General features: G+C 34.0%; 1 protein-coding gene across 1 annotated transcript in view; it reads left to right on the plus strand.

The window, feature by feature from the left end:
* The window catches only part of LOC140748554 (uncharacterized), a 28,896-nt gene that overhangs the window by 145 nt on the left and 5,677 nt on the right, over window positions 1-23,074 (plus strand). Inside the window, 17 exon segments of the mRNA XM_073081367.1 lie at window positions 488-3,528; window positions 4,010-4,951; window positions 5,168-5,293; window positions 5,786-5,826; window positions 5,937-6,981; window positions 7,498-7,570; window positions 7,874-7,879; window positions 7,968-8,349; window positions 11,679-12,071; window positions 12,282-12,524; window positions 13,058-16,152; window positions 16,964-17,516; window positions 18,074-18,274; window positions 19,095-19,196; window positions 20,246-20,347; window positions 21,315-21,462; window positions 22,095-22,184. Of these exon segments, the coding sequence (XP_072937468.1) occupies window positions 488-3,528; window positions 4,010-4,951; window positions 5,168-5,293; window positions 5,786-5,826; window positions 5,937-6,981; window positions 7,498-7,570; window positions 7,874-7,879; window positions 7,968-8,349; window positions 11,679-12,071; window positions 12,282-12,524; window positions 13,058-16,152; window positions 16,964-17,516; window positions 18,074-18,274; window positions 19,095-19,196; window positions 20,246-20,347; window positions 21,315-21,462; window positions 22,095-22,184 (10,583 nt within the window).

Genomic DNA, 23,074 nt, shown 5'->3' on the forward strand with positions numbered 1-23,074 from the left:
GATTTTACTAGAATAGTTATTATCTGTTGAACACGGGCCTCTACGGGAGGGGTAGGCTTAGCCCACACTTCATCACTGGCTAAATGCTAAATTGGTAGACTTGAACATCTTTAAAAACTTTATTGAGATATCTGATGTATGTATGTATCATGTATGTAGTATGTACGAGTATGTAGCTTTCCTTACGATGTTATCCTTCATAGCTAGAATAAGAACTTGGCTTGTTAACGGTTCGAAACCTATCACTTAAGATATAATATTTACCTTAAATATAAGGCCTAGTCCATACTATTAATCTATCACTGCTTAGTTTAAAATTATAACCTGACAATCCTCAAGACTAAGTTGGAACGCCACATGCTACTGCACCTTAAATGCTGAATAAAGAGACGCTACATAAGGATCAAGTCGCAATATTTTGTTTATAGAGAAATTTTATGTAATAACACATTTTGAAAGAAATATTAATGAAAATTTTAATTTACAGGTTATTTTATCTAATGGTGCTCGTGAAGGGACACACTATACATAAAAGTATCGAAAACGACTACACATTTGATGATATTATCGACACTAATAATATACAGGATGCAACAGGATACAGGAACAAACAAGAGAAGTTTCATCATAAATATAAACGAAATGGTTTCAATCTTGCCAGATCTGACGCGACCAGAGGATTCAAAGAAGTACAAGAGTTCCTCGAATTCATCAGCACGACGCCAAAAACACACCCATATAAGATAGACAAGCAACATGAAAAAGTAACACACAGTCAAAAAAATGAAAAGAAGACGCCCAAATCACGTAAGTTTTGGAAAAAGTTCCATGGTAAAAATAAAAATGAGAAAAACACAGACAAGAAGATCTCCAAAGTGGGTTCTAAAGGCGGAAGAAACATTAAAAAGAGTATATTTGGACACAGAAAAACTACTCTCATGACCACAGTTCGTACTGAAGGGGAAAGAAATGTAAAAGTGACTCCACAATACATAGAAGAGGATATGAGTCGAGGATATTCCCAATTAGAGAGAAGAAAAAAGGAAATGGCAGAAAATCAAATAGAAAAATATGCTACAAGTATTAATAAAGCGACAGAAAAAAAAATTAAAGATAAAGGTAAGAAAGCAGAGTTTGAAAAACTAGGACAAAATACACAACTAAATAGAATGAAAGGTAACTTTCCTTCCACGAAAACTTATGCGCCTTTGAGAAGCAACAACAACTTGACAACTGCCTTATCGCAACTCACTAATAAAGTCACTGAATTAAAAAAAATATATGGACTCAATCACAAAACCTCATTTATGGAGTTACTACCATCAAAAGACACTAATAACTATAAGACGACGTACATAGAGCTACTATCAACAAAGACTCCTAAACGTACAACAGTTAGCCGTGATTACGTCGAGAGCTCTGGAATAGCTCAAATCGAGGCTTTGCTAGGTGATATAAAACAGAAAGAAGAAGAATATATCTCATTGCAAAGCCCATTTATAACGAATCTTATATCGAATGCTGTTACGGAGGCAACATTTAATTTAAGTACGCTTTATGGTCCGAAAGTGTTAAATCCTAGCAACAACAATTCTAAAAGAAAACGGAGTACCGACTTTGATTTTGATTTGGTTAATGATTACACATTTGCCACTGATTCCACTCATACAGTTACTCCTAAATCTATTAAAGAAGATACCATGATAATCGCACAAGGCATTGAAGACAAACTTCAAAGCGAATTGAAAAGTATATACAAGAAAGTAAAATGCAGACTATCGCATGACTTTCGTAAAGAAGTGAATCAAACGAAGACTAGTGTTAATGACTACGTTAAAAAGAAAAGCGGGAAACCGTTAAAAAAGCCGAGTACTACGATTATGACAACATTACCACAACTGACAACAAGCCAACCAATCTCGCATATGCCAATCAAGCATACAAATACAAACAAGATTCTCCTCTACCCCGAGAAGACCTCTACTGAAACTAGGAAAATTAGGCACCAGAGTACCGTTGAAAATAAAAAAAAGCTTCAACAAAATCAGGAAACATCTACAGTACGTACAATACCGATAGTCGGAGATGATTACGCTATGCTTTCTTTATATGAGCAATTATTGGCTAAATCGAATGGAGATAGCATATGGAAGATGCTGGCAACACAAAGTATGCCAGCACAACGACATCTCCATAACGAGAGACTATCCAAACGCAACATTGAAACGCTTGCAGATTTGAGCTTGAAGGAAAACGTGGAGAATATTTACAATGATGGAGAAGAAATGCCTGATGAATACCTTGACACTGGTAAGAACAGAGAAGGAAAAGATTCCAAAGATTACTACACTGCGGCCACCTCAGACGACACAAGCTATGAAGGACTAAGCAATAAGATATCTTACAACGATTATGTTAACGGTTATAGGTACTATTTGAATTTCCAAAATAAGAAAGACCAAGAAGAAGAGAAGTATTCTAATTTAGTACGATACCAAGCACACAAACACCACAAGGTTGATGATATAGGAAAGTATATTCTAAATAAAATCCCTAATGTACAGTCCACAAAAAATAAACGTAGATTTGTCGACTCGGGAACGCTAGAAGATCAAGAGATATCAACAAAGTCTGAAGATTCTTGGTTTAAGAAACATTTCTTTGTGTTCATAGATAAGGAACCGCCGAAGAAGTTTCATTCATCTGAAACTGTGTCACTTAAACCTCAGACATTTGTGACTACAAGTACAATTGACTTTATAACTGCGAAGAAACCGGATAATGAAAAAGCTCGAACAACTCCCTCTCTGAAAGTAATGAAAAATATACAAAATGAAAATTTGAAAAATAATAAAGCTACTGCACCTCTTATTAATTACGATTATGAAGATTATGAAGGAAATAATGATATTTTAGAAGATACCAATAGACTTAAAAGAACACCAAGACATGACGTTAAGTTTTTTGATTTACAGGTTACAAATAATCCGGTTAAAATCGAAAAAACGAAAACTGCCTTCCCAAATACAAATATGCTTTCAAAATCCGCGCTTACTAGCAAAAAGTGTGGCTATGTTGATGTTAACATGGTACACAAGCCAACAGCGATAGTTAAACTACACGATTCTAAAAAGAAGAAATACAGACTTAAGGGTTTCCTTGAAAAATTGCATTTGCGTAAGAAAAACAAACCTAAAGTTAAAAAACGTGAAGAGAGGATAGTAAGATTCAATCCTGTTAAGAAGATAAAAGAGATCTTTAGTGTTAAAGACGACGACATGTCGTCAACGATTGTTGATTACGAGTTTGTAAATTCGCAATATTCTAAAAGTTCTAAGCCGGTTAAAAATCCTCATCAGCTGATAAATGATTTGGTTCATCAAATACCTAATATAACTGAAGATAGATCTTACAATCTGGCGAAATATGATGAAAAATATATAAAGAATGTTATTAAAGAAGATAATCTTGGTGGTGACGCTCATACGAGTAAAATTGATGCTGGTAAAGATTTCTCCTTCACTTTCGGTGAGTAAAAATTCTATTTACATATATATTAAGACCCGTTGGGTACTATAGCTTAAGGGATAGTTGCGTAAGACCGCAATTTTGACATTTAAACTACTAAGCAGTCGATTAACTCGTTGCTCTGGCATTCAATTTGTTATTTGAGCGAGCTACGAGTGGCACATATTCAAAAATCTGTCAATGGTTAATTATTTACGCATCTGTGTAAACAGATAAGCTACTGAATAGGTAAGAAAACAATGGTATAAAATACTACATGGTAAAGCTACTAAGTATAATATATGTTATAAATTATTAAGAACTGGTTTTAGCTTCTCAAAACAGCATTGAAATGAATTTGTGACCAAGACCATCTATAGTAGTACTTCAATCTATTCTCGGGTTTGTTACAGATGTCTTGCAGTTAACTAACTTGACAGATACTTCCATATGATACCTTTCCATCACAAAACAATGAGCGCATCAAACGTTTTACTTACAGATAATCATAAAACCACTAAGCAACCGTTGAAAACAAGTTTCGTACAAAATACACAAGGAAAAGCGCAAAAATCCAAAAATCACTTAAAAAATGATAATATATTCAATGTTAATGTCCAAAAAATTCAATCTGACTCAGGTGCAACTAAGACTAATTTACTCCAATTTGATAAAACACGTGCCGAAATTGGGAATATTAACGACGAATTAGACAAAATCCAAATAGTTTTAACGACTAAAGAACAAACAACTTCATCGACTTCATCAACAATAATCAATACGTCCTCTGACAGGTATACAGACTTAAACGAGAACCAAGAACAACAAGAAGACATACCTAAAGAGTTATCAGTGAGAACTAAACTAACAAGATTGGCTAAATACCCAATGAGAGCTCAAAGAAAAAGTAATATAGCATCTAATGAAGTTCCACAAATATATGAGTTTGTGGATAACAATGGCTATCTGACAGTAAGTCATAATTCAGCGGCAACATTAATGAAACCTCCATTGATGGATGCTAAAAAAGAATTTGTTAGATCAGATAAATCTGCAAATATTGCTTCAACTGCGAGTACTGACAAAGTAGATGAAAAAATTGATGGTCTTAAATTCAGAGCGTTTCCTGATTATTTTAATGATCTTATCCTCTGGCACAATGATATACTAAACGAGAATGTGTCACCGATTTTTAATAACATGTTAAAACCAGAAAATAGTGATTCAAATAACAATGAAAGTGAGGATGATGTGAATAATTTAAGAGTTGATTCAGAAACAAAAACTTATACACTGGTCGATCTGGAGGATGATCTTTATAGAAAGTCTTATAAATCCTCTGAAAATCATTTGAAATTAGTTGATGATAACAAATTGTTTAAAGTACCAAGAAGCACTGGAAATGATGAATCAAATTTTGACAAATCTATCACTGAGGATATAGGTATGTATTTTTGTTTATTTAATGCATTTAGTAATGATCATCTTCAACCATACACTGTTACTCTAATGGCCACAAGTTTCTTTCATAATTAAAATGCCTTGAACTATGGTGCACCATACTGACCAGGAAAAAATTAGCTTTAAGAATGTTATAGCAATCCGTAACATATATTTCGAAATTTGACTAATGTTAACATACTTAATTTTTTTTTTCCAGATTTCTTAACAAAGATTAATGAAAATACTGACGAAACAAATAACTTCGGATTAGTCGTAGACACAACAATTCTTGCTTATGATGATAGTTTCACGCTTCTAGAAGACAAGGAGACGAAGAAAATGTGTAAGATTTGACAAAACAAATACAAAAAAGTGCAGTTAACTGCTTAAAATAATTAATAGAAAGGCTTATATAATTATATAAGTCTTAAAATTTAGATGATTCCACCAGCTGTACCTTATTATTTTTTATAATATAGGAGTAACAGACGAGCATGTAGTCCACCTGTTGGTAAGTGGCTACTGCCGCCCATGGACATCTGTAATCAACCCCAGATAGAATTAGATATTCCTACCTGAGGTCGGCCACAGATGCGCCGCTACCCCTGAGGACTAAGCTGGAACGCCTCGGAAAAGTATGTCTCCCTGACCACACTCTTCAAAACGGAACACAGCAGCGCCTTGTTTATATGTGAAAAATCGTCAAGTTGTTTGGGCTTTAAGGCTTACAGAACATTGCCCTCGGCAGACGGAAAATAATATGATTCTGGCATGAAATAATAGTAATGGATTTAATTTTCTTACGTTATTAACAACATGTATTTCTTATTTGCAGCTAAAAATTCAGCTCAAGACGACAACAATCCTGATCCAGAGGTATGCACTAATGATTATTTTTGTTACCTATAATCTTTGATGCTTTTTTAAGTTTATTAAAAAATAGTATACTAAATTAAAATTAAAGGTTCTTTCTCACTTAATTTTAGTTTAAAACCCTAACTAAGATCAACCCAGCGCCACAACAGTACTACAACACTCCATTGCCAATGAGTAATAAAGATTTTGAAAATTTTCTTAGAGAAAATCAACTAGATGTTAACACAGTTAACGCTCCGATGCCACAGCTTCCAAAAATCAAACCTTGTGATGAGAGAAATGACTTTGTATCTAAGATAACAACTAAGATATTTGGAGGCAGTGATTCAGTTTTAAAGCAAAACACAAATTACGAACATAAAGCGCAAAAATTAGTTATGAATCAGAAATCTAAACAATTAAGCGCTAAATTAAATGATCATAATAAACAAGAAGGAAAAATTAATGATAATTTCCAAACAGAAATGAATAAAAACCTTTTGTATACTAAAATTAAGCCGGAGTACCCAAGAGTAAGAAACCGAAGATTTAAAAAAAGTAACAGTTACTACGACAACAATTTGAAATCGCGAAAATTTAATGAAATCTCGTACAATAAACTCAAACAACTGTTAACAAATGTTAAGAACAATGATTTGTCTTTAGAAGATTTGAAGGCAGTAACTAAAAAGATTTCTAATAAAAAAGAAGTAGAGGTAACAGTTATAAACTTTGACGATATAGATAAGGCTATGGCTAATAATGCAAAGAGTAATTTAGCTAACCTAAAAAGCAATAAAAATGAGAAAGCTACTTCTAATTCAATAAATGAGATGACAACTGAAGCAAATACTAACACAGAACAAAAATGGTTGGAATCAGGGAAGAATTTCTTTCAAAATAACTTATTTCATAAACACAAAGATGACTTATACGCAACTACTGAAGCAACAAAAAAAACTACTGTGAAAATAACAAACCCGTCTAATGTTCTTCTTGCAAAAGATGTTAAAATAATATCATATACTCCCAAAGATAATATAGAACCAAGTTTCTCTTTCAATAATTTACCAGTTGATAAAGAACCTAAGAGTGTGCATATCGCTAGTCATACTTACAGATATGATATTGTTTTTAATGAACCGATAAATCAAATGAATAAGGAATATCAAACAGGTAAATAGTTTCGTCAAATTACTTCAGTCAGACAACTATTACGTCAGATAACTATTACTTAAAGAATTAATTCACACAAATCTGAGTTCTGAAATATTCTTTAAATGGCAATTACAATTTTACATTATCCGATAATATTTATCCAATACCTAGCTGACCCGGCAAACGTTGTGTTGCCTTATAAATAAAAAAATATGAAGGGTGAATAACCTTTATCACTTAGGGGTATGAAAAATAGATAGTAGCCGACTCTCAGACCTGCTGAATATTCATATAAAATTTGGTGAAAATCGGTAAAGCCGTTTCGGAGGAGTACGGTGACTAACATTGTGACGCAAGAATTTTATATATAAGACATACTCCGAACTTTGCGTAATAAAATACTGCAAGATAACGCAATAAGGAAAAAAATATGGATGTGATGCCGCCACAAATACCAAAGCAACACAACAATAATACAACACATTAACACCAATAATAACACAACAATAATAATTAATTTGTCATTATTTTCAGCGTTGTCATCTCCAGTAAACTTTGCTAAGTCGGCGTTCAATTACAAAACCATGGAGTCTGAAATTAACCGTGAGTAAGTTATCTTTTTCATTACTTCTTAATTAATCTTCTTTCTTTTTTGATTTTTCTGTGAAAGATTCGCCAAAGATAACCTGAACAACTAGAAAAATATGTATACTACCTTTACCTATTACTATAATGTAAAACTGACTAAATTATCAATTGAATTTAATTAAAATCATTCACATAAAGGTTGTACTTTTATAGATAGTTCAAAAACTTTACATAGAATACAATTTAAAATTTTGCAAATAAAATTTGCATGCTACTTAAGTACATTATTTGCAATCCCTTCTATAGGTAAATATCATTTCAGATTATTGCAAGACTAGACTACTTACTTAAACAGATACAACCATTGTCTCCAGTTTCAGTATAAACACATTTTGTCCATGCAATTCGTAAACTTCACAAAATTTCAACAGAATAGTGGAAGTGGTTGATATCGTGAAAGTTGTAGAAGCGATCGAAGACGCCACACGTCCTAATGTCGTGTTATACGTTAATTTACCAACCTATTACGAACCTAATACTGATAAAATCGAATATGTACCAGAAAAAGTAGTTCCAAAACAATTTTGGAGTGATACGATCTTAAAATATCTCTCTGGACTCGCTCTGTTTGAAATGTTGAATAAATTTGGAATGATTGATGCTGTTGGTCTAAATATGAGTCTTACGGATGGCATGGATAAGAGTGTTAATGCTAAATAAGTTTTTAGCGATGCCCCTGAAACGAAACTCGGTAGAGGGACTAAGAATCGCGCTGGTGATACGGTGAAGCAACGAATTGTACGTAAAGGTATGAATAAGTTCAAAGTATCAGAAACAATCGACAGAAATAAATTACGGATGCCCATGGGCATCCGTAATCAACCCCAGATAAGATTTGATTCCAACCTGAGGTCACTCACAAATGCGCCCTATCCCTGAAGACTAAGCTGGAATACGGATAAGTATGTCTCCCTTACCCTTCAAACCAGAACAAAGCAGCGCTTAACACTGTTGTTATAACAGAAATAGGTGTGGCGGTACTACCGCCGGAGTCCAACCACAGAGGGTTCTACCACCTTCAGAGTATGTTACTTAGGTACATCTTACATTTCAGTTACTACCACGCCCTTCATTCAACCAAGCAGACAGCCCGTTGGGAAAGGGGAATTTGTTTATAATCTAAAAGGCGAAGAAAATAGAAATAAACAAATTCAAAAGCGGTTCAAATCATTATCAGGTAGGTATTTTACGTAACAAAACTTATATGTTAAATGTACTAGTAGAATTTAGCGATGGGCGATTGTTCTAAAAAAAACAATCGAATAAATCGACAATCGACGGAATCAACAATCGATTGTCGATTTATTCGTAGTAACAAAAAAACAATCGAATAACAATCGACGTTCGAATAACAATCGACGTTCGAATAACAATCGACGTTCGAATAACAATCGACGTACGAATAACAATCGACGTACGAATAACAATCGACGTTCGAATAAAAATCGACGTACGAATAACAATCGACGTACGAATAACAATCGACGTTCGAATAAAAATCGACCTTGAAATAACAATCGACGTACGAATAAAAATCGACCTTGGAATAACAATCGACGACCGAATACAAATTATACCGCACGGCCACATGCGTGTGCTCAGGACAATGTGCAGGTGCGTCGTGTTGCAAAGTTATCGCCACTTGCCACTGGTTGGAAAATGTAAAGTATTGTATTACATTTTAGTCAATTGTATTATATATTGTTGAGAAATAATTATACCATAAATCATTTTGTATCAAATACTATGGACTATCATCGATAATCCAGATGTCGTAGTCATCCCCTAAGTTCGTTTCATGACAACGTTTTCAAAAAGGTCATCTGAAAAATATAATATACGTCTCCATGGCGCATATTATAGAAAAAGATTATCAGAAAATATAAAATATGTCTTTTTAGCGTATATTATAGATAAAAGTTATCACAAAAAATTATGTACTCATAGTTACATTAAAATTACTCGGTGAAATACTATATATTTGAAGAAAAATAATGTTAACAACGCGAGTAGGGTGTGAGAGTGTGTGGCCACGAGGCGCAGTGAGCAGTGCGAGAAGCAATGTGTGGACGCACCATTAAATAACGGAATGCAACGAAGCAGCGGAAGGGTGCACGACGCACGTGCGCTTCCCCCACCAAATATCTGACTGACTCAGATTTCTTAAACACAGAAATTAGGGGCTCCTCGCTGCTAGTAGCTTTGTGTATACTAAATAGTTGACCAACAACCAAATAGCTTCGATAGTTCCATTTTTACGTAACAATCGCGTATCGCTTGACTGCGCTGTTACTAGCTTTGCGTGTACTAAACAATCGACCAACAATCGAACAATCGAGGAACAATCGAACAATCGACCAACAATCGAACTATCGAACAATCGACGAACAATCGAACTATCGAACAATCGACGAACAATCGAACAATCGAACAATCGACGAACAATCGAACAATCGACCAACAATCGAACAATTTCGATTGTTCGATAGTTATTCGAATACAATCGAAGAATTTCGATAGTTATTCGAATACAATCGAACACAATAACAATCGAATAATTCGATTGTTTTTAGTAACAATCGCGCATCGCTATAGTAGATTATTAATTACCATGTGAATGTGATGGTTCCTTTATTATATCTTTCTGCATTAAAACATTCTATGTTGTTTACTGTATTTCTTTTAATAATATAGGAGTAACAGACGAGCATGCAGTCCACCTGATGGTAAGTGGCTACTGCCGCCCATGAACATCTGTACCCCAGATAGCATTAGATATTCCTACCTGAAGTCGGCCACAGATGCGCCGATACCCCTGAGGACTAAGCTGGAACGCCTCGGAAAAGTATGTTTCTCTTACCACACCCTTCAAAACGGAACACAGCAGCGTCTAACACTGCTGATATAACAGAAATAGGTGTGGCGGTGGTGCCGCCGGAGTTGAACCACAAAGAGTTCTACCACCTTCATTATTCTGGATAGAGCCTTGCTAGAGTACATGAAGAAACCTAAATGAAATATGTAGCAACTGTCATTCTGTTTATTATGTAAAAATCTTATTTTATTTTAGTTTTTCGGTACTTGTCTGTGAACTGCAATAGTCTATTCATATTTTAGTAGAATGAAAATTTCTATTTACCGTTATCTTCTTCTCGATTTTGTTCGAAAATATATCAATTATTGTTGTAGGTTTACTTCAAGAACTTAAAAAACGTATGAGGAATTTTAGCACGACTCTGGCTATTAACACTACATCTCCAATGACTAAATCAAGTTCACTAGAATTGTACAGTAAGTATATCATCAACCCATTACTGTTTCACTGATGAGAAGGATTAGGCCATAGTCCACCGCGCTGGACAAGTGCGTATTGGTAGACTTCACACTCCTTTGAGATTTTTTTTTATAAATCTCTAAGGTATGCAGGTTTCCTCACGATGTTTTCCTTCACCATTTTAGCAAGTGATAATTAATTTCTAATACGCACATAATTTCGAAAAATAAGAAGTGCGTGCCTGGGATTTGAACCTCGGACCCCTCGATCGAGAGGCCGAGTTTCTTAACCACTAAGCTATTACTGCCTGTGTATAGTACACATAGTATAACACAGTAAGTATAGTATTATGATAATCGTTGAGTCTTTGCCCATTTAATATTTTATCCTCTTTGCATCAGGTCAGATTCAACGCAAGATTAACTTTATATATTTCTTTCCCATGAATGTGGGTGCAATTTGAGGATCTTTTAACCACATATATCTCTACATCGCTAATTCGTGATATAATTTCACATGTCAAAATCTGACATCTGATTTCAGGTGAAATGACTGCTGTTAATAATATACTTAAAGAATTGGAAAATGAAAAACAAGATCGTAAAGACAATACCGAGAAAGACGAAAACAATGATTATAACAGAAATGATCTAGAAGAAGTTACAGTACGTACATTATAATAAGTATAAATATAATATATAATGTCTTTATTAACAGTGTCTTGATAACGGCTCATTATTACAATGAATTTGTGTTCACAAAAATTTTGTCTCATGTATGTTTCTATATACAGGGCTCAACTGTATCGCAACTAATTAAAAATACAAATGTCTTGTCATCGAAAAAGATGTTATCAACATTGAAACCAATTTCATTAACAGTTCGTAATAAAGAAGAGTTTTTGAAACCCAAATTATCTCCAAATATTAAAAAAGCAGTGACGAAACCATTAAGAGCTTCTGATAAAAAAATTAAAAAGAACATAATGAAAACCACTAAATCGATGGCAGAAGATGTGAAATATACTGAAAAACCTCAAGATAAAGATGCTGGTTTGGTTGTTCGCTTGAAACTAGTTCCAAGGGATGATAAAGTGTCTGTAAATTCAAATTCAAATAAGGAAATTAAAATTAATGTGAAAAAACATGAAGAAAGTGCATTAAAAGACGAAAGTGTTGACAATGATGTAAGTATTGTCAGTAATGATTGTTTGACTGTTTTATGATTTGGAATTTGATAAAATCGAATATATCAAGTTTATATCGTTTCAGTTCAATATTTAAAAATATTATAAAATCTCCTCTCATTTATGTCCACAAATGTCAAAAGTAGACAATGGCTTTAAGTTTTTACAAAAAAAAAATTCTATACTTACTTATTTTTTTCAAAATTTTAGATTTACTACGAACCAGTCATAGAATTCAAGAGAAAACGAAAATCAAAGAAAGAAATAGAAGATAAAGCTAAAATTGAAAACGCGGTCACTCCAATGAATGTTACGAGTGATGAAAACATTCTAGAAGAGTTAGAGAAGGGTAAAACCATAGCTACGTTAAATATATTGGAAGCCAAAACCAATATGGAATATGAGGACATGCAAAAGAAAGTTCCTGACGAAGCATATACTAATGATGATGAGGTAAGTACCTCTTTCGTTACTGCAACCCTTAGTATAAAGATTATCATATAAAGGTTCCAGTTATCAACTAACAGCTAATTTATTGGTATAGTCCGCGCCAAACTGCTAGTCCGCTCGAATATAGACACAAGCCGCCTCGCAATAGCAAATTGCAGATATTAGCGGGATGACAGCGCGGGAACCTCCAGGCACCCGTCCGCTGTCCGCTCTCGCCTGCGAGTACATAGCTGCGTTAGTGTGCCCTTACGTTACAGAGTATATGCAAACTAAACCTGCACGTAACAACTTCAGAGTGGACTAGTAGTGTGGACGATACATATCATTATTTTATGTAGCTCATACTATACATGAAAATATATGAGAAATAGTGTAAATATTAATATTAATATTTATTGGTTGGTAGAATTATTGCAATTTATTTATATATAGATTCCAAAAAAGTTGAAGTATGTAATAATAAGTATGTAATATACAACATTTAATAATAATGAAAAGATGAATTTCGTCTGAATTGTCCCTTTATAATTTTACAGATATATTACGAACCGATTGTAGCTCCCAGTAAACACGTAATAGAAGGGAAGGCACTATCCAATGAAGATGGGATAAAGCACGGAAAACGTGACGTACCAGTAGATGAGATACATACAGCGAAAGACGTAGCTGCCCTCGAAGTTGTCGTTGATCTAATGAAGAACGCACCAAATCCAAACGTAAATAACAAATATGATATGTATTTACAAACCACGCCAGTACATAAGTCAAGCAGAGCCACAAATGCAATACAAGTACATATCGCTATTCCGTACAGTGTTACCGATATGAAAAGATCTTTAGACCCTTTAAGGATTAGACGAGTCTTCTCAGCTATAATGTCTTCGCCAGTTGATATAAAATACCAAGTACATACATTCGAAGATACACCGTCGTACACAACTAATAGTATATTATCACCTGGTCTATATTTATTGGTAGATAGTAAAAATACGACAATGCCTAAAGGAGACTACTTATTAAAACCGATTAGAAGTGATGTGTTATCGAATGTAACGTTTCAGGATCACAATGAGTTCAGCGTTACACCGAGATTTACAACACCGCACGCTGTTGTAATGGATAAAGATGTTATCGCAACTTTAACGCAAATGTACAACAATATGAGCAAAATAAAAGATAATAAAACTAAACGTGAGGTGAATGCTACAGAGAACAAGCCCAAATCTAGTAAACTCAAGCACGTTATTAGCAATATTCAATCTAAATTGAGATCTAAATCTAAATCTAAATTGAGGCATATTGATTGGGAGGCGGTTAAAGAATATTTCGGGCATGACAAAGTGTGCGATTGTCATTGTAAAGTGAATAAGACAATGTGTAGAGCGTGTGCTGCCAGCGACGCTGTCATGTCAGAACTTATATTCGAATTCGAGAACATGGCTCGATACATGAATGATCACTGCACAGAAATACAAACGTTCTTCTGGATGAACCCCAGCGGAGGGCGAAAACTAAAAAATGTTGTACATAATATAGAAAAGACGCTAGATGATTATTACAAACGTGTAAAGGGTAAATGTCAAGGACAAGCGTGCAAGACTTTTATATATATGGACAAACGTGACAGTCAACCAAGTGATATTGGTTATAACACTGTTAGTGATTCGTTTGTAGACGATCTGGAGACTCTTGCTAATGATTTAGAGAAAGCTGTGACCTATGACACTTGTAATGGAAAACTGTTTATCAAAGGCAGAGAATGTTTGAATGAAATAACGAAATGTATTCCCATAAAGTTGTTGAACAAACGATCGACTACGAATGATCAGAGAAATGGGAAATATGTGAAACAAATCTATTCTCTTGACAATATAAATGTGAATATCATTTGCAAAACTGAATCTAGCACAGAAGATGTTATAAATAAATATGCTTCGACAGATATGTCACATGATGTCGATAGTATTTCCTTTTTTCGCAGTCCTGAAGAGCTTAGACGTAGTATGAAAAAACGTAAAGGATTAAGACGTTTATTTGGGAAAAAGAATAAGAATAGAAAAGAATATAACATTGATAATGGAGTAAACACTAAACCAAATATATTTAGGAAATCAGTAAAGAAAAGACAAATAATAGGCAGCAATCAGATTGAATCTCCATTGATAGCTGATAGTGGGGGTTCTTTTTGGAATGATTATATTAAAAGAGAAACCCACAAAGCTCCAGACGTGAAAAAAGACCAAGTAAATACTAGAACTACAGCCAATACAAGCAATATAAGTAATGAAAAGTCTAACGCAACAGTTTTAAGTCTAAAATCAAGTATATTAAATCAATCAATTTCTGAAAATGCCACGAAAGGAGTAAAACTACATAACGATGACGCCCTTCTTGAAAATAAAGAATTCGTAACTGATTCTTTAACTAAAGACATTGAAGAACTGTCTAACATATTGGGTTTAAGTAGTATACATGAAGCAAGTACTACATCCTCGACTAAGACTATTAAAAAGGCTGCAAAAAATCAATATAAACCAAAATCATTCAAAAATATTAATAAAAATGAAAAAACTCCGAACAAGAAAATCAATAATAGACCTGGCAATGTAAATAAAAGCAGAAATTTACCGCAAAAAGGTAGAATAAATGATAGACTTAAGACTTCTACAAAAACATTAAATACCAATAAAAAATCTGCATCAAAATCTAGTAATTTTAATAAATCAACGAAGCCGTCACTAACAAAATTTAAAGATAATGTGTCTGACACTAAACCTGATAAAATGGTAGCCAAGAACAAAGAAATGCCTAAATTGAAGACTAAATCTTCCAAAGTAATCGATTCCAAGCCTAGCACCGAAGCAATGAAAACATCTAAAATGACTACCCTGACAGAAACAACACCATTATACCATACTACAGAAAAAAACCTATTCAATCGCCTAAAATCAATCACTTCTAAATATTTGAACAAAATTCCTTGGCACTTCCGCGGGACCAGCACAAATGTAGAAAGCACCACAATATCACTCAATGACATAACATTAAAGCCAGATAATCGTATTATTAGAAATCCTACCACAGACCCAATTGAAACGTATACAATTGAATACATGCCTGATAATCACATAGGAACAAATAAAAAAGAAATTACAACTGATAAAATAGGAAAGGAGTTCTCAACAATACTTATAATCGATGATATAGTTAATTCTAATAAGGCTACGAAACCGAAGGGAAATTGTATTGACCGGAATGATTACAAAAATAAAAATAAAATAGAAAATCAAGATCTTCTACTTTCTGTTTTGAATTTCGAATCTGATCACCTAAATGACGAATGGGATAAATATGTGAAAAAGAAACGTGCTGAAGAATTTTTCGATTATTCAGATAATTATTATGAAAATACTGATTCGGATTTCACGGTTCCTACCTCTGATAAGACACATATGTCATCGTCTGAAATAAATAAACCCTTTCCTATAACAACGTTAAGTTTGAAAACTGAAAAGTCTCCGAAGTTAATTAACAAACTGTTAATAAAATTATCGATGAAGAAATCTACAACGGCAGCAACGAAGGTAATAACTTCTTACGATAAAGACAATTACAACACAATATTGTTAATGTAAAGTTCTGTTTTATTCAAATACATATGTCATGAAACATGAAAGTGCAGCACGAAGGATTTCTACTTAAAATTCAATCATCTCACTGGAATATTTTAGCTTATAAATAAAATTCTCGTGTCACAATGTTAGTTACCATACTCCTCCGAAACGGCTTTACCGATTTTCACCAAATTTTATATGCGTATCAATAGGTCTGAGAATCAGCTACTATCTATTTTTCATATCCCTAAGTGATAAGGGTTGTTCACGCTTAACATTTTTTATTTATATGGCAACACAACGTTTGCCCGGTCAGCTAGAAATAATATAATGGAATATTACTAAGTGATTAAACTGTAATAACCAAAACCCATTTTAACGTTTATCTTACCAACGTCATATAACACGTTATTAAAACATTAGTTATTTTGTACAGTCTGAAAAATATATTTAATCTAAATTGTATGTTTAATCTAAATTGAGATCATTAAAACATTTGTTATATGGTACATCGTTTGAAAACGTTTATTCTTAAACAAATTGTAATTTTGCGGACATTTGCGGACTACTTAATATTTTAAATCAAGACCATAAACTAATATACTTATTTTAAGGTAGTCCACAACAAAGTAATGAAAGCAACTGACGCAGTAAAGTCGGGAACGAAAAAACATCAACGAAATATTAATAATCTTCGGAAATACAAGAAAAGTTTGCAGAATGCAAAAGGTATTATTACTACTGTTAATATTATTAGTTATATGTTAATATTATTAATTAATAAAGACATTAATTTATACGTTATATAACACTCTTCCTTTTTTCAAGAGACCACGATTTAATATGTGACCTCCCAGCAACATTCGAATACGTTTTGATAATGCAACAAAAACTCTCTAAAAACGATTTTGAAAATTACGTAAAAGATATAAAATGTTTCAAGTTTAAAAAGGTCCCAAATAACTTCCTTGTAATACACCCGAATGAAATTGAAAGAGTAAGTAGGAAGGAACACAAATTTTTGAACAATTTCAAAAAACCTGTCAGATGGAATTGGGTGCGCCATAAGAGAGTAGCAAATTTAATTGATAACTTCAGTCCTCTTGATGATAATATTGATAATGTCAATGAAATTTATAGTAATGATGAAGAAAATACCAATAAAACTTATGATTTGAAACGTGAATTCAAAATTAAGGATGCATCGAAGCGAATAACAAATAAAATCAGTCCCTTAAGAAACAGTATAAATTATTATGAGAAATTATGCAAAGGGGAAGATGGTATTTACAGAGAGTGTAAATATAGAGCGAAGAGAGCCACGGATATTTCTGAACTTATTCGAGGTTTACGAGATTTGCCGAGGTTGCAGCCTCGAATGGTAAGTACAGTAAATATTTTGAGTAATTCATAATGAAAAATAGAGGATTTAATCTCTCATTTTTACCACTCTTTTTTTTACCAACGCATTAGCTTGACCTGTATGTATTTTACGGAATCTTTGAACTCGATTTTTACCCACTTTGAAAGATCTGATTAATTTAAAATTATGAATACTTATCAAGGACCGATCACAATACATGATTTTAATAATGTTGTCCAATTCTAATTTTGTTTCATCAGGATTGTCAGTATTCATGATTTTACTTGTAGGATTTTAGCGTGGTTTATAATTTTTTGAATTATAATTATTTAAAAAATACATTAATTTGGCCAGTATGGGATAAACTTTGATCTATAACTTTTTAATTCTGAGAAGAGGTGGTATAATAATGGGTTAATGAACTGACTTGTGAATTATTCCAAAGCACTTATTTCTAATGATTCCTAGTTTTGAATATAGATTTATACTTATAGACAATACTACTTATAAGTTTTTTAAAGATCAATAACTTTTTGCTTCTCCGAAAATAAAACATGTTCTTTATTAAAAAACAGGACGAAATACACGCATTAATTGGAGACACCGTATCTTTTGATTGTAATACCCTTGGTACAGCAATTGAAGCTGCGGAGGACCATTACGTATGGAATTTGGACAAAGAGGACGATAATTTTGACAACGTTATTATTGATAATGCAAAAGTTACGATAAAAGACGTTGAAGCAAATAATTATGGAAGATATATTTGTAGCAAGGTGAGTATGGGAGTGGATGAAGATTATTACAGAGATGTTGGCGGAAAGAGAGGGAAGAATAGATATAAATTTTCTTTTCCTTATAACATTTATATTTTTAATTTGAAGTTTCAATTCCAACTATACATTATATCTTATATATAAAATTCTCGTGTCACAATGTTAGTTACCGTACTCCTCCGAAACGGCTTCACCTATTTTCTTCAAATTTTATATGCATATTCAGTAGGTCTGAGAATTGGCTACTATTTTTCATACTTCTAAGTGATATGGGTTGTTCACCGTTAACGTTTTTTTATTTATATGGCAACACAACTTTTGCCGGGTCAGCTATTAATATAACATAATATTTATTGTCTTCCAACGGTGTTGAATCCATCTGTGGTACTACTCCAGAGGCACCACCGCCACACCTATTTCTTCCTCATCAAAGTATTATGCACTTTTGTTGGATTTAAAAGGCGTGCTAACTTATTTTTAAGGAGGTAGGTAGGAGAAATATCTTTTTTTTAATATAGGAGTAGCAGACGAGCATGCAGTCCACCTGATGGTAAGTGGCTACTGCCGCCCATGGACATCTGTAATCTATCCCATATAGGATTAGATATTCCTACCTGAGGTCGGCCACAGATGCGCCGCTACCCCTGAGGACTAAGCTGGAACGCCTCGGAAAAGTCTGTCTCCCTTACCACACTCTTTAAAACGGAACACAGCAGCGCCTAACACTGCTGTTATTAGGTAGAAATAGGTGTGGCGGTGGTGCCGCCGGAGACGAACCACAAAGGGTTCTACCACCTTCAAAACTACTTATTTCTTTCAGGACAACGCTACAATACGGAATGTAAGTCTCATTGTAATGACTCTGCCAAACTTTGATGTGGTTTTTCCATCAATCTATTCCAGTGATGTATGTTCTTATAGAGTAAGTTATTTCATTAAAAATAATTTTATTAGTTAATCTTACATCAACAGACTTTCCTAGCTCCTATCTAGACTTCAGACATCTTTCAAGAATGTTTTAATTTAAAAAATGCCTTAAAGTTTTCTACGTGGTAACTATACTATTTCTTTATTTTCTCGATGACAGTTCTTAGTAGTGTTGTGACCAAATAAGCAATGATATCGATCGCATCGATATTATATATATTTTAAACAAAGACAAATGCAACAAAGCTTACACCGTAAGAAAAATAAGACAATTTACTGACTAAAACCTACTTATTTTACAACAGCTTCGGAAATTTTAAAGAAGTAAGCATTATCAATCAAAAATTTATACGTGTAACATATTGTAATGAAATATAATATTATAAGTATATGTAATGTAATATTATAGTTAATAGTTTTGTACAAAAGTATCCGGCAGTAGTATAGTTTCTTACATTTCGTAAAAAAATCGTGTTACGTTTATCGTTATAGGTCCTATAAATAGTAATCTTTATGTATAGCACATCACTACCTGTCCGTGAAGTACAGTATTATCTGTGTGACATTTTAACGTAAACAACACAAAATTACATGGCCGTCGATCTGTCATCGAGAAAATAAAGAAATGGAAATAGTTATAAGTATTTTTGTTTTTAATCTATGAATTAGGGATGGCTCTGAAATCGATTAATCGGAGAATCGGTCTATTGGCTTTGAATAATGGATAGATTCCACTGAATTTTTGAACTTTTGACAGATCACTATCTTTCAACCCAGAAAATCGAAATTCGATTTTTCGTAATTAATTGAGCATTAACCATTTTAGTTATAGACATTTTTTGCTGACGGATATGTCCCAACAACCTTTTATTCCCTATCTCGCAGGCTTCGCCCCTGAAAAGTTCGAAGATCGATTTTTGGAGAATCGATTCTTTGGGCCTAGATTTGTTTGTAGACCGATTTATCACACTTCGATTCGAATCGATTCAAGAATCGATCTCGTCCGAAAAGAATCGCCATTCGTACTGACTTATTATATTTCAGGATCTGCGATCGATGAGTAGACTCAGCCCACTGCTAACACGGATGGTTTGCGATCGCTACTGCTCGGTCAGAACTACTGAACCCGTGTGCTTAAGAAATGAGGTAATGAATCAATAAATAAACATTCAGTGGGCTTACCACCATCTTTTAAAAACCATCATAGTTCAGGAAAGTTTTATTTCCACCTTAAAACAGTAAAATATTCCGTCATACACAGTTTAACAAACTTAAACCCTTATTAATGTTTCGCTTATTCATTGTATAAAACCATCTGAAATTGTCATATTTGCTTAAAAAGTTTAAACACTGCTGCTTACTGCAACTAAAGTAAAATTATGATTAAAATAATATTGTGTTAAGAGATGGTAGTAACTCCCCAGGATATTTTATTAGTTCCTAACGTACTGGCCAAGAGTGGGCATCAGAGCCACCTTAGGGAAAGATATGGCCTAATCCATAAATGTAGTACCTATCATTGGTCTGGCCACACAAAAAAATTGAGGTCCCATTATTAAGAAATTATTTAAAATTTTCGAAAAACCCTCTATGCACTGTGTACTCAGTCAGTTTAAGTTTCAATTTAGATATGAACTAGAAACTATGATGAAAAATATGAGAAATATGAATTCACTACATTGCTGACAGAAATTATTATCAGACAATTAAAAATAGAAAATAATTGCTCTTTGAAAGCTAATGTATTGGCTTTCCGGGCCCTCTGTGAGCCGCAAGACCAGTCTGAGCTTAAGTACGGATTATAAGGTGGTGGAACTTTGTGGTTTGACTCCAGCGGCACCACCGCCACACCTGTTTCTGCCTCATAACAGCAGTGTTAGGCGCTGCTGTGTTCCGTTTTGAAGGGTGTGGTAAGGGAGACATACTTTTCCGAGGCGTTCCAGCTTAGTCCTCAGGGGTAGCGGCGCATCTGTGGCCGATCTCAGGTAGGAATATTTAATCCTAACTGGGGTTGATTACAGGTGTCCATGGGCGGCAGTAGCCACTTACCATCAGGTGGATTGTATGCTCGTCTGCTACTCCTATATTATAAAAAAAAAGTAAATAATTTCAGATGGGCCAACCACTAATTCGATCTATGGTCTCGCTAAAAATAAAATTACCATCAAACATTACATGCGGAACAGAATGCAAGCGAAACTTATTGTGTTCTCTGGTTCTACTCGCTGTGACAACGGTACCACCTATCCAATCTATAGGAGGTAAGAAAAATTGTATAATCTTCCAAAGAAATGTAGATCCCGGTACACTTATTAATTTTCTACCTTGCAACGATAAGTAGTGTTAAGCCCTACTGTGTTTTACTTCGAAGGGTGTGGCCAGGGACACGAGATGGTGCAAATTGGTCCTCAGAGGTAACGATGTATCTGACACTTAAAAGGACTCAAAACATTATTTTGAGTTGATTATACTTACTTACTGATACTCATAATTAATAGTCCATCAAATGGACTGTCAGCTGAAGGTGGTAGAACTCTTTGTAGTTCGACTCCGGCGGCACCACCGCCACACCTATTTCTGCCTAATAACAGCAGTGTTAGGCGCTGCTGTGTTCCGTTTTGAAGGGTGTGGTAAGGGAGACAGACTTTTCCGAGGCGTTCCAGCTTAGTCCTCAGGGGTAGCAGCGCATCTGTGGCCGACCTCAGGTAGGAATATCTAATCCTATCTGGGGTTGATTACAGATGTCCATGGGCGGCAGTAGCCACTTACCATCAGGTGGGCTGCACGCTTGTCTGCTACTCCTATATTATAAAAAAAGCCTCATTATTTTCCTATTTCAAATTCATAATTAACACAAACGTGCCTATTTAGCCACTTTTGCTCTATTTTCCAGTGGTACTAATGCTCGATGGCTTTAACAAAACGTGGAGACCTTCAAACATTAAGTCACAAAGAACGGTGGTAACTCACACTCTTAGGCGAGGTTAGATTTACTTTTTATACTATTTTATACCTACTCTTCATGTTAATAGAAATTTCAAATTGAATTAAATACTACACAAAACACAAAAGTACTGATAGCCTAGTGGTTAAAACTCCTCTGAATCGGTAGGTCCGAGGTTCGAATTCCATGCACTGTTCTAATTTTCTAATTATTACATGCTTCATCGCTGAAAAAGAGCATTGAGAGGAAACCTACACGCATAGATTAGTAAAGATTACTCACACCTGACAAGAAAATGTACCCAGTTTTGAGAATTGAAATAGTTGCGTAAAAAAGTTTAGCCACGTCTCGGTGCTAAAATATCCTTAAAATATTTGAAATAATTATTTATTTCTTACGTAAATTACGTAATTATTACGTAAATTATTTATTTATTCGTAAATTTTCTCTAAAATGTTTTTATTTGTCAAGAATTCAAAAAAAGAACTTACTAAAATAAGCCGTTTGTGGCTTCATTCAATTTCAAGGCGGCGAAGTATCTTTACTAATCTATGCCTACACGCCTAAAAGTTATTTAAAAAGTACTCAAATTTATGTGAATTGTACTAATCAACACTTGGCCAGCGCGGTTGAATGTGGCCTAATCCTCTCTCACTCTAAGAGGAGACCCGTGCCCAGTAGTGGGACAGTTAGAAAAACAAGTATTATGTATATCTTATATATAAAATTCTCGTGTCACAATGTTAGTTAACGTACTCCTCCGAAATGGCTATACCGATTTTCACCAAATCTAAATATGCATATTCATTAGGTCTGAGAATCGGCTACTATCTATTTTTCATACCCCTAAGTGATAAGGGTTGTTCACCCTTAACATTTTTTTCTTTATATGGCAACACAACGTTTGCCGGGTCAGCTAGTTACTTATT

The sequence above is a fragment of the Epargyreus clarus genome, unplaced genomic scaffold (assembly GCF_041222505.1).
Source record: "Epargyreus clarus isolate Ecla_fem2 unplaced genomic scaffold, WU_Ecla_fem_2.2 ptg000016l, whole genome shotgun sequence".
Classification (NCBI taxonomy): Eukaryota; Metazoa; Arthropoda; class Insecta; order Lepidoptera; family Hesperiidae; genus Epargyreus; species Epargyreus clarus.